Genomic DNA, 12,798 nt, shown 5'->3' on the forward strand with positions numbered 1-12,798 from the left:
CCTTGGTCTGTGCGTGGAGCCCAGGGATCGAGGCACCAGGACTGGGCCCCCACCCCAAGACCTGAAGCTCCCGGCCAAGGACAGCCTGGGTCCGACCCCTCCTGCAGCCGAGACACGAGGAAGCCCCCCCCCCATCCTTGCTCCAGCCCTCCAGGCGCCCCCGGCCCAGTGGATCTGCCTTCTCTCTCGGCTGGGGCCCCGGGGACAGGGAGAGGCCAGAAGGTGACCCTTCAGGTCTTCCGGGTCCAGATGGAAGCCCCTTTCTCTTCTCCCAGAGGAGAGGGTGTGTGCAGAGGCGTGAACGTCACCATCCACCCCACTGGGCTCCGAGGCCAGTATCGAGGCTCCTGTGAGTAGCCTAGGCCTGGCCTGGGTCCCACGCCGGGGTGGAGGGGGCGGGGACAGGGTGCTCGTGCCTCCAGCGGCCTCGGGGCAAGGCAGGAGCCAGAAGGAGCTGTCCTCCCTCCTCGAGCCAACGTGCCACCCCAGGGCGGGTCAGAGCCCCGGGGAGGGCGGGGCGGCAGCTGTCCCCGCCTGCGTCTGTCCCCACAGTTGAGGGAGGTGGCAGCATGCTCGTCCGCTTTGTCAGCACCGACTACAGCAGCCTCATCCTGTACGTCCGCGTCGAGGACGGCGGCGAGGTCACCGACCTGTGGGCGCTGCTGGGTAGGTGGCAGCTCTCCCTGGCTCCGGGCAGTCCCTGCGTCTGTCTGGGCCGAGCGCTCAGAGCTCGCTGCTCAGAGGGTGTCGGTGCCAGCTTGGGCTACCTGGAGCTGCACCCTGGGGCCCCTCAGCCAGGCTCCCCGCCGTTCACACACTCGTCTGCACCCTACACACCTCACTGCCATCTCCTGCCCGCTGCGTGCCGGGCGCATCCTGGGGCTCAGAGTCTCAGGGGCAGGTCAGAAAAAGCTGTCCCCAGCTCCACCGGGACACGTAACGTAACAGCCCTGAGTCACGTGGGGGGGTCACATGGTCCCGAAGCTGACAGAGGTGAGGGAGGGGCGGGGCCTCTGGAGTGGGCGTGGCAGGGGGCCACAGGACCAGGGTGGCAGGCAGTAGGGAGAAGGGGGTCGGGGTGAGGGGGGGTGCCGTCCCCCCGAGTGTGCAGTGAGGACCCCGGCGGGTCCTCCCCAAGGGGACGGGGCCTGACTCGCCCCCTCCAGGAGTGCTGAGCCTGCGCCTCTCCTCGAGGTCACGAGGCAGGCTGGGGGACAAGGGCTGCGGCCAGGCCACTGACCAGCTGGAGAGCAGTAGGCTCGGGCCCAGCGGGGACCCAGGGGGAGAGGGCGGAATCGAGACAGGACTCTGGGGTCACCAGCTCCTCTGCTCCCAGCCAGAAGCGGGCCCGAGGACTCCGAGTGGCGGAGGGAGTTTCTGAGGCGCATCAGGGGGTTCCGGCTGCAGGAAGTCCCCGTCTTTAACCTGGACGGTAAGCGCTGACCTCCCGCCCTCTGCCCTACGCCCCGGCCAGCCAGGCGGGGCCCGAGCCTCTCCTCTGGGCCTGGCACCCGCACTCGCAATAACCACACAGGGCCAGCGCGCTTAAACACGTGGCCAGCCTCTACTGGACGCCCGCTACGGCCAGGCCTGTGCGGGATACCTCGGCCGCCAGCGCTCACGCAGCCCTTGGGACATGGCGACATGGCCACAAACTCGTCTCTATTCTATAATGTAGACGCTGAGGCTCAGAGAGGTTCAGAGACAGAGCCAAGGCCATACCCCGGGAGGAGGGGGGTGCTGCCTCTCACGGTACCCGCTCCCCGTGCATCGGTCAGTCAATCAGCAAACACGCAGGCCGTTCCGGGAGCTGGGGACACATGCAAAACAAGACCGACTCATCCTGCGGCCCCTGTGCAGGCTGCACGGGGCACGAGTTCTGTCGCTAGTTTGTTGGGGACAAGAGCTGTGCGGTGAGGGTGGGGTGGGGGCGGGGGCCACGGCTCTGCTCCGGCCCCGAGAGGCGACGAGGCGCAGGCAGGAGAGGCTGCCCAGAGCCGGGACCGTGTGGACCTGTGGCAGGAGCAGAGGGAGAGGTGGGGAGGGTCTGTGGGTCGTCCGGAGGGCACAGGGGCCGTGACAGGACGTGGCCTGCCATCGGGGGTGCTGGACAGCAGACGGCAAGGGGACCCCAGGGAGGGACAGTGTGTGGTTCCGAGGTGAACGGACGAAGGCCTTCGAATCTCCGCCTTTCTCCTCCCCCCGCAGCCCAGTGTCCCCCGCCCGAAGCCCACGTCAGGGCCACCCCCTGAGCCTGCCTGCTGGGACCCCTGCCACCATGCTGCCCTCGCCTCCCTGCCACTGCCCCTGCCCAGTGCCCTCCCCTGCCCTCTGCGACCAGCCCGTGCCGGGCCCCGCCCTCCTGTGGTCCCTCACTGTGGGTCACCAGGTCCTGCCAACCACCAACTGAGGAGCCCACGGGCTTCAGGGCACGTCGGGCGGTGAGGGCGGGGCAGGTGGCCTGACGCTCCCGGCCGCAGCGAGCACAGTGTTGCAGTCCAGCGGACGGAGCCACGTGCGGTGTCCTTCACACAGCCACCCTGCAAGGGGCCGGGCTGGGACTCCTCTGACCTGCCTCCGCCTGGGTCCCTGCTCAGGTCGGGGGTGGTGCTGAGTGACCACAGAGCCAGCACGCGCTCCCCAGAGGAGCCAGGTAGACGCAGGCCCACGTACCTGCCTGACAGGTGAGCTGAGACAGGCCACCGCCCTCTCCTGAGAGTCACGGGCCCTACGAGGGCGGTGACTGGACAGAAGGCGCCCACCTCTGCCCAGGCGAGCCAGGGGACCCCACCGGCTGGGCAGCCTCACAGAAACTGGGTCGGGGCCTCAGTACGTATGTCTGGAAAAGCCTGGGAGACAGGTATGACCAGCACCTGCACAGAAACGCCCTTGGCAGGGCCAGGCCTCCCAGGAGGCCACACCTCAACAAGGCGGCTCCCACCACCGCCAACCCGAGGTCAGCACGACGGCAGCGAACCAGTCGGCCACCTGTGTGGCCTCACCTGCGGCTCACACGAGAGCCAGCGATGAACAGACAGACAGACGCCCAAAGCACAGCAGCTCCCGTGAGCCAGCGAACCCAAGAAGAAGAGCGTGATGCCCACGTTGTGATCACACAGCGCGTGCTGCCACTCTCAGCGAGAAGCCTGCGGACTTCACTGCAGAAATGTTTTTTAATCCTTCCTCTGGGGCAGGGGATAAATGACTTGAATAAGTAGACACGTGATGTTTCTGCGTAGACCTCAACACCGTAGATATTTCATGATCCTCAAGTCGACCCGTCCATTCAAAAAAAGGGGTGTTTCCCCGACACCGCAAGCCTGAATCGAAGGTCCCCGTGAAGGAATAAAAGCTTCGAGATGCTGCAGGGAAGAGTCAGGCTACCTGACGCACCATTCCACACGAGCGACATCAAACCACAAAGACTAAGACCGTGAGGCGTCGGCTCAGGGACGGAGAGAAAGATCAGCGACACCGGACGTAAAGTCAGGAAGTGGACACGAGTCAGCATAACAGCAACGTCTCATAAAACGGCCCGTCTGAAAAAACATCGCTTATTCGAGAAGCGTCGAAGGGAACGTCCAAGGTGCTCGGTGCCCTCACCTCCTCTCTTAGAAGGGCACCAGTCCTATAGGGTGAGGGCCCACCCTGGTGACCTCATGTGACCTTAATCAGCCCCGTAAAGACCCACCTCCAAATGCAGTTGCATGAGGAGGTCCTGGGGCCAAAAGCTTGTACGGATAAATTTAGGGGGACGCGCTCAGGCCGTACACTTACCGACCTGTTCCACGCCACAGACGAGGGTTAAGGAGGGCACCATGCTGTGATTCCGGACTCTCCAGGCCCAAGGCCACTGTAAGCCCTCACTGCCCACACCTCGCCCATCACTTTGAGCGCTTTGGACTTTGCAGAGGAAATGCCACGCCATGGGTGGCCGCTTGGGGACATTTCTGCATGTAACTGTTTTCTACCCCTCGAGGCCCCTGTGTGCCTCCGCCACAGAGCTCCGTCCCCGCCTCTCTTTAAAACATAAATGAATTAAACGCCTATAGCTTTAAAAAAAAATGAACTCGAGCTCTCTCTGTCCCCGTAACACAGAGACACGCTCTTGGTGGAAACTCTCACGCTGCACAGAGAGGATGGGTCCCACTGCAAATCCCCCCAAACCGGGAAACACTGCGTATTTCGGGAGGGCGCTGACATGCTATTTTTTTTTTCCTTTACGTAGACTCCTTTGCCGTGTGCGTGTGTGTGTGTGTGTGTGTGTGTGTGTGTGTTTGAACTAGAATCTTTCTCCATTAAAAATTTTATTTTATGCCTCTAAAATTGTCCCCAGGCTACAATACGTAGACATTAATGCCGCTGCTGTGCGTTAAACGGTAAATAATCATCCTTTTGTTCCGTCCGGCCCCGGCCAACGGGATGGTCAGCGTCCCCAGGAGAAAGGTCTCTTTTGGACAGGTGCGAGTTTCCACATCCGAGGAGCGGAGCGGAAGGTCCGCGGCGTCCCATGCCGCCTGCGGCCGCGTGGCCGGCCCGCTGTCGGGGGACCCCGCCGTCCTGGCGGTCACCAGGCCGCCTTGGGGTGCCGCAGCACCTTGACGTAGCGGACCTGTGCGGGCGGATGCAGCACGGCGTCCCAGCCGTACTCCGGGGACAGCAGCGTGGTGGGCTTGTGCAGGAAGAAATACTTGTTCAGGTGGCTCTCGTAGGTGCTGTTCAGCCCGTGTTTCATGTCCTGTAGCGCCCCTTTCAGACACTCTTCCACGAGGTGCAGGACCCGCAGGGGCGTGCCCCCAACCAGCGCGCCATCGTAGAAGAAGTCCCCGTGCCCGGACGGGATGCAGGCGGCCGAGCGCGGCCTCCTCTCGTAAGGGAAGTCGCGAGCGGCTCTGTACCACCACCAGGCGTGGAGCTGGGCCACAGACGAGCCCAGGGTCTCCACCCCGAAGTCCCCCTGGAAGACCTGGTCGGCGGCCGCACTGAAGAGGAAGTCCACCTCGCCCTGGACGTGGTCGGCGACGAGCTCCCCCAGCTGCCTCATGCGCACGAGGTCAAGGTCGTGCCACCCGCGGTCTTGCGCCAGGGGCAGCGCCTTGAAGGTCTGCAGAGGGCCCGGCTCCAGGTCCGGCAGCCTGTGGGGGTCGTCCACCATGATGTAGAAGACGGCCCGGTACCCCGTCATGAAGTGCTTCTTCGCCGACCGCAGGAACGGCTCCAGGTGCCCGGCCGCGGCCCTGCCGAGCGCACGCACGCGGGAGTTGAGTTTCCCGAAACTTCGGGAGAACGCACGTCCCACACGTGCGTTGCCGGTGCCCGGTGGCGGGGTGAGGGGAGCAGCAGCCTTCATGGTCGGGACACGGGGAGTTCGCGAAATGACAGTGAGCCCCCAGCTGAGGATGGGGACGATGCCCGGGCACACTTGGTACGGGACAGCCGGCAGCCGTGGTTGGGGGCGGCTCGGGGAGGCAGAAGGGCCGTGGGTGCTCCCCCAGTAGTGGGTGCTCCTCCTCCCCCCAAACAGGGCAAAGGCTCGTGGGCCCTACCTGCCGGCGGCAAAGACGGCCAGGCCCACGGTGAGGTTCCGCCTGGCGTAGTGGTCCCGCAGGGCCCGCCTGTTGAACGTGCCTTCCCATATGATGGGGGCGAGCCAGCCCGTGGTCGTCACGACGTCGGGGCGTTTCCTGCCGAGCACACAGGACACCAGCGAGGCAGGGCCGCCCCCTGCCCCACGGTGACAGCGGCGCGGGCTGCCAGGCCCAGGTCCCGCTGCAGAGCACGGGCGCCTGCCCGCCCCGAGGGCATCACGTGCTCTCGGGACGGCCTTCCGAGTCGGGCTCCATCCGCTTTGAGCTCTGGCTGCAGCTTAAAGCCCAGAGTCAGAAAATTCTCCGATCGTCACCTGAGGCCAGCGCTGTCCCTGGAGTGCCACCGCCTCCCTGGTGTCCTGTGTGTTCCCCTCCTCCTGCTCCCCCCTCTCCCCGCCCTTTCCCTGGGAGACCTAGAGAATGGTTTCTTTTTCCACCTTCCCCTCATGCTTTCAGTCCACCTGTGCAATCCAGCAGAAACGAACGGATCACTCCAGAGAGACACGGACACTCAATCTGCTTTCAGTAACAAAGAGCAGGGTTTAGGACATACCAGGCCGGCTCAACCTGGGGAAATCATTCGATGCAACCTTCCATATCAAGAGACCGAAGAACAATCAGATGCCCGTGTCATTTGCCACAGGGGACGAAAAAAGCATTATACCAAATCCAACACCCCTTCGTGATAAAAAAACAGAGAAAAACTCTCAGAAAAATGGGAGTAGAGGAGAATCACCCTCCCGTGATAAAAAGCATCTCTGAAACGCCTACAGCGCTGAAGACGGAAGTCTTCTTCCTGAGACGGCACAAGGCATGGACGCCCACTCTCTCCAGCCCTGTTCAACAGGGGACGAAGTTCCGGCCACCGCAATGAAGCAGGAAAAGGAAATAAAGAGCGTCCTTGTACAGGACACGGGACCAGCACACACACAAACGTGCATCCCATTTCTACGTGCTAACAATGCACATGCGGAAACCGGACACTAAGTCGCTCCCAAGAAACAGCTCATGCTCCGGTGATGTCAAGCCCCACGTGCTCCACCGGCTGATAAATTCTCTTTCCTCTAACAGAAATAAGTAAAAAATAAGTTGCCCCCAAGAAAATGAAATACTTTGAAACAGCCCTGTACCCGTCAGCGGTCACTCCCCGCTCCGTGCTCCCTGCAGCCCCTGACGACCGCTGATTGAATTTCTGGTCCCCGTAGATTTGTCTGTCCTGGAAATGTCCTATAAACAGGACCGCAGCACCCTGATGTTCTCTGTCGAGCTTCTCCTCCTAACACGTGTTGGGGGTTACCTATGCTGTGGCGCGACTCAGGCTTCCTTCCTTGTACGGCTAAATAATATTCCATTTCATGCATTTTTTTAATCCATGCATCAGTTGATGGATGTTCCAGCTGTTTACCTTTATTGGCTATTACAACATCACAGTATACGAGTTTTTCTTAGAACGTTCGTTTTTAATTCTCTCGGCTGTATGCACCTAGAGGTGCCGTTTCTGGGTCATATTATAATTCCGTGGTTAACTTTTCCAGGAAACTGCCAAACTGTTTTCTGTATTTTACATTCCCGCCAGCAGTTTATAAGAGTTTAAATTTCTCCACCTTCTCGCCAACTTTTTCTGTGGCCTGACGTTTTCCTTCCAGTCATCCTACGATCCTCGCTCGTCACAGGTGCGACTCGGTATCTCGCTGGGATTTAGAGTTGTGTAACTGATGAAGTGTTTGCTGGCCATCTCTTGCCCATTTTTAAGCGCTGTTTGTCTTTTTGTTGTTTAATTGTAAGAGCTCTTTACATATTCCGGGTACTAGACCCTTAACGCGTATATGACCTGCAAACATTTTTCTCATTCTCCGGATGGCCCTCTCACTTTCTCGGGGGTGTCTTCTGATGCACACGAGGTTGTAATTTTAAAACCAGGTCCATTTTACCCGGTTTCGTTGCTGTGTGGTTTCGTTGCTGTGTCTTCGGTTTATCGGGTTCAGGAGCGCCCTTCCATTCCTAGTCTGTTGAGCATACGCATTGTGAGGGACATTGGATTTTGTCAAAGGATTGCCCTGTGTCTATCAAGATGGTCGTGTGGGTTTGACGTGGTGGTTCCACTGAATGATTTTCATGCGTTGGGTCAACCTTGCATTCCTGAAATAAACCCCGCTATTTCGTGGTGTATGACCCTTTCTACATGTCCCCGGGTTTGGTCTTCTAGTATTCTGTCAAAAAACTTTGCACCTACGTTCATCCGGAATATCGGTCTATAGCTTTCCTGCGGTGTCTCTGTTTGGTTTTGGTATCAGGGTAATGCTGTGCTCATCTAATCTGGGGAAGCGTTTGTGAAGGATTAGTATCAATTCTTCTTTAAGCATTTGGCAGAATTGACCAATGAAGTCATCTGGTCCTGAGCTTTTCACGGAAAAATCTGTATTACTCATTCAGTCTCTACTTGTCATAGATCTCTTCGAATTTCCCCTTTCTGTTGGAGTCTTCCTAGGAAGTTCTAGGAATTTCTGTCTTTGGGGAATTTCTCTGTTTGCCCCAGGTTATCCAACGCGCCGGCACACGACTGCTCGTAGTGTCCCCCGTGATCGTTATTATTCCTGAAGGTCGCTAGCGATGTCCCCTCGTTCACGCCTGATGCTAGCAAGTCGAGTCTTCTCTCCTTTCCCTTGGACGGTCTAGTGAGAGGCTTGTCAACTTGGTTGCTATTTTTAAACAACCGATTTTGGTTTCATTGATTTTCCTCCGTTTTTCCATTTTCTATTTCATTTATTTATTCTCTTACCCCGCCCCCCGCCCCCGCTTGCTTTAGTTTAGTCCCCAATATCTTGGGGATTAGAATTTAGCATCTTACTTTATAACAACCCAGTCCAGCTAATGCCACCTTAGTTTCCGCCGTGGACAAAGACCGTGGTCCTACATGGCTTCGTTTCCTGTCCTGTCCTCTGCGCATTTACTGTCAGACTAACGACATCTCTATATATTGTCTGGACATCGACACAGATGGCAATTATTGCTCCATTCAGCTGTCTTTTCGATCAGACAGAAGAAAATTCCGAAAACATATATATTTAATCTTAGACATTCGCCCCGGTAGTCACCCTTACTGAGGTCCTGGATTTCTTCCCGTGGACTCAGGTTCCTGCCCAGTGTTTGGTCATTTCGGCCTAACGAACTCCCTCAGGCATTTCTCGTACAGCCGTTGTGTTAGCGATAAATTTTCTCCGTTTTTCTTTTCCTGGAAATGTCTGAATTTCTTCTTCTTTTTTTTAACGACAGTTTTTCTGGATAAAAAACTCTTAGTCGACAGGTTTTCTTTCTCAGCATGATGAATATTTCGTCCCTCAGCCTTCTGGCTTCCACGGTGTCTCATAACAGCCTTGTGGAGTCAGTTCCCTCCGCTGCATTCGAGATCCTTTCCTTGTCTATGGGTTTGGATCATTTATGATCCGTCTAGAAGTGAGGCCGCTTGCGATGGTCCTGTCTGGGATTTGCTGAGCTGCTTGGGCTATTGATTCTTCCTTTTTCCTGCTCAAAATCTACCATCATCTCATCTAACTATTTATTTTTTATTTCAGTTACTACACTCTTCAACTCCACAATTTCTACCTGGTTCTTCTTATAATTTCTATATTTTATTGATCTTGTCTCTTTGGCAAGACATCATCCTCCTAGGACTTCCTTTCTTTCTTCGAACAACCTTAAAATAGCTGATTTAAAATCTTTGTCTGGCATGAAAACGGAGTTTACGGAAGATTAAATACAAGCAAATTATGAACACGTTAAGATACGCTCAGATGAAATCTCATAAACGCACATTGAACTGGGCTGTTTTAACTGGCAGCTCCGTCGAGAATAAAAGACCTTATGATACTTTAGTACATCCGCCACAGGGAAGAAAATCAAATGGTATGATTATCAAAGGGAAAATTACACCAAACCTACACCAAAATCTTAAACGTCTGCCTTCTTTGACCTAAAAACTCTGTTTTGGAAATTCATCTGACGGATACACTCACATGACAGGGTCAAAATACACATGTGCATCGTTAGCCACTGAAACATCCCTCGCGATAGCTCCGGTCTCGACAATCGAAAACCGAGAGAGAACGCGTTGAATAAATTACGTATGTGACCACAAAGCAGGAAACTCCGCGACCATCACAAAAAGCGCCCCCCACCCCGGGTGCTGGCGCCAAAGTCCAGAGGACTCATCCCTGGCGGTTTCCAGCTGGCTCCGAGGAGATTCCGTTCTTCACTGAATGAACAGGAAGGTTCGACCAAGTAGTGTGTGTCCATATTAACGGGCTGGGAAATTAAAATTCCAGCTGCCGGAAACCTCCCGAGGTAACTACAATCTGGTGACGGGGGGCGGGTGTGGGAAGGACCCTATTCCCCCACATCGAGTTCTCTCGTGCGTGTGCGACAGGCATTTTGTTCTTACCTGGGATCAAACCAGTCTGAAAGTCCAAGTTCTTGTGCTTGATGATTCCTGGATGTAAAGGAGAAACCGAGTTATCACGTAATCCACTCGTTCAGCAGCAGGACGGGTACCAGTTCTGCAGCTGTGAACATGTAGCCCCAGCCCCTGCCCCGGGGAGCTGGCCGCAGAGCCCGATGTGGTCCCAGCGATCACTACTGACGGAGGGATGGCTTCTGGTAGCATAAGCGGCACATTTGACCCAAAAGTGGGGTCAGGGAAAGCCGCCTGGGGAGGAGACGGCTCGCCTGGCCTGGAATGGGACAGGTGGTCGGGAAAGGATGCAGGGTGAGGGGTGATGGCCAGAGGCAGGAAGGCAAGAAAGATCGTGCTTCTGGAAAGAAAGATTAACCCCCAAACTAAAGCGGGTTTGAGAATGCGTGCGGGGACAAAATGCAGATTTAAATCACTCGCCCACTCGTCACCCACGTGGCTGTGTCGTGGGCACCAGATGCGAAGGGGTTGGGGCAGAGTCCCGTGTCTATAATAACTTCCACTTAAATACGCGATTCATCCAGGGTCTTACTGTGCTCTTACGTGAGTTATTCAATCGCCAAGTTAGTTAGGCAGCGAACTGCCTTCCAGAACCCTGGGACATTTTGTAAACACGGAAATAACTCCGGGGGAGCACCCCGTTCTGACATTAACAGGAGGTGTCCTCAGCCGCAGGGGTGTCCTTATCATTCCCCAGGACAGGGCTGTCACAATCCGGGTTGCCCCAGCCCAATGTCACTAAAAACACAAACTGACCAATGGAAAACTTACTAAAAAGTCGCCTTCTTTTAGAAGTTGGTGTTATGAGCTCCTGGAGTCCTAGGGGATGACCATGGCTGGCGAAGGGGGGGTCCTGACCAAAGAGGTCACAGCCTCGAGAGACTTACTCTACGCAGAGCCAGCCGGGTCCTGGACAAGCGGGGACCCAGGCAGTGACACCAGAGGGGACTGTTCCACCAGGCCAGCGCCGCCCAGGGCTCCCGCTGTCCACACCTCCATGCAGGCGGGACCCTTAGCCCAAACCTCATTGTCACGTGTCCCACTGCTCCCCGTGCCCGTATGACAACCGTGAGGTCAGCCTGTTTCACGCACTGCACCTCACGTCTGCTCGCCACACAGAGGCAAACCCAGACCTCTGCTGCCCTTCAGGACTCCGGCCCACAGACGCCCTCCTAGCTGCTGGCGACCTCGGCCAGCCGTGCAGCCCCCTCCCCAGTCCCCCTGGGTGTCATCGGCCTGGGCTCAGAAGGGCTGCTGTTCAGTAAAGCTTGTGCAATGCTGCCACCTCGTGTCCTGCCTCACAGGGCACACAGGCCACACGCATGCCACCTACGCGTACGCGTGCGTCTGTCCAGACTGTTTCTGCCCCGACAGGCCGGGAGCCCTCACTGGGAGCTTCTGGGGACTCCGTTTTCTGTCCCTCCTGGTTCCGTCACCATGGGAACCGCCTGGATCCTGCAGCTGTGCTTCCCAGCTTGCGGGATGTTTCCATGGCAGGGCCCGGCGGGCAGGCGCCCTGCTCTGCAGAGAGGTCAGCAGACAGGACAAAGCCCGGTCGACGTGGCTTTAACGCAGGCAATGAGGAACGTTTTCATGCGCGTGCGTCCCCAGCGGTGCCCGGCATCCTCCCGAGAGAGGATTCGTTGTTTATCAGAAATTCAGCGGTAACTCGGAGTCCTGGTGCTTTGTTTGCTAAATCTGTCGACCGTGTCGGTAAATGACTAAATGACGTTCTTTAGATCAGCGAAAAAAATTATTAGAGTTTTCACTTTGAAGGAGACCCGATTCAAAGTGGCGATTCGAATCACAAAAATCCCACAATTCAGATCCGTTTGTTTCTCTCCCTTTAACCAGATAATTACTGAGCCCCTAGGACGTGCCGGGAGGGAGGCTGCAGTTGCGGGGTTCCCGCTGTGGACCAGTGTGGGGTCCACAGCCTTCACGAGGGGAGCGTCTCACCACCGTCATCAAAGAGGCGATCCGAATTTCGTCGTGACCGGCGCGGCCCTGAAGAGACGTAACCTGTGGTCTAGGGACCGCACAGCGGGGCCGACCTCTGCCTGATTTTGCATCATTAACCTGTTCCCTTATTTCCCCTCCGTTTTTTAATAGACTTTACTTTTAGAGAAATTTTACGGAAAAACAAAGCTGTGAAGACAGCATGTGGCATCCCCAGGCCCCGTCCCCCACCCCGCACCCCGTTATCAACCCTTGCGTGACCCCGTCAAATTGACGAAGCACTGTTGATGGACACACTGCGGCCGCTCAAGGCCACCGCCGCCGGCTTCCTGCCACTTTTCCCGCGTGCGCGCTTTCTTCCCTGGGGTCCCGCCCCGGACCCTCAGGGCATTTGGCGCTGCGCCCCCCGCAGCCCATGGAACAGAACCTGGCGCCCAGACGGCACCCCAAAAATAATCGCTGGACGTCCAGAAATGAGAGCAACGACGTCCGTGTGCTTTGCCCCCCAGAGAGGTGACATCCGGTCCCTTTTGAGAGTGTCCCTAAAATCAATACCCTTGGACAAAACTCAGCGGTTCGGCTCATGCCTGCCAACCACGACAGGTCGTCCAGGGTTTGCACTTACCTGAGGTGACGCTGGACCAGCCAGAGCCACGAGACCAGCGAGGTCAGCAGCAGCAGCTTTCGCTTAGAACGCATTCTCTGCCGGGGGAGGGGACAGAAGCCCCTCAGACTAAGAAGCCACGCCCCTGACTCACAGAGCCCCCGACTCACAGACGCCCC

General features: G+C 57.1%; 1 protein-coding gene across 1 annotated transcript; it reads right to left on the reverse strand.

Moving 5' to 3' along the window:
• Positions 1–4,567: 4,567 nt before the first annotated feature.
• GLT6D1 (glycosyltransferase 6 domain containing 1) lies at positions 4,568–12,714 on the reverse strand. Its single transcript, XM_006918188.1, has 4 exons — positions 12,641–12,714; positions 10,027–10,074; positions 5,547–5,684; positions 4,568–5,237 (listed from the first exon to the last, which is right to left on the reverse strand). The coding sequence occupies exons 1-4, from the start codon at positions 12,712–12,714 to the stop codon at positions 4,568–4,570; spliced, it is 930 nt and encodes a 309-aa protein (XP_006918250.1).
• Between the last annotated feature and the right edge of the window lie 84 nt (positions 12,715–12,798).

Source organism: Pteropus alecto, unplaced genomic scaffold (genome assembly GCF_000325575.1).
Source record: "Pteropus alecto unplaced genomic scaffold, ASM32557v1 scaffold67, whole genome shotgun sequence".
NCBI classification, from domain to species: Eukaryota; Metazoa; Chordata; class Mammalia; order Chiroptera; family Pteropodidae; genus Pteropus; species Pteropus alecto.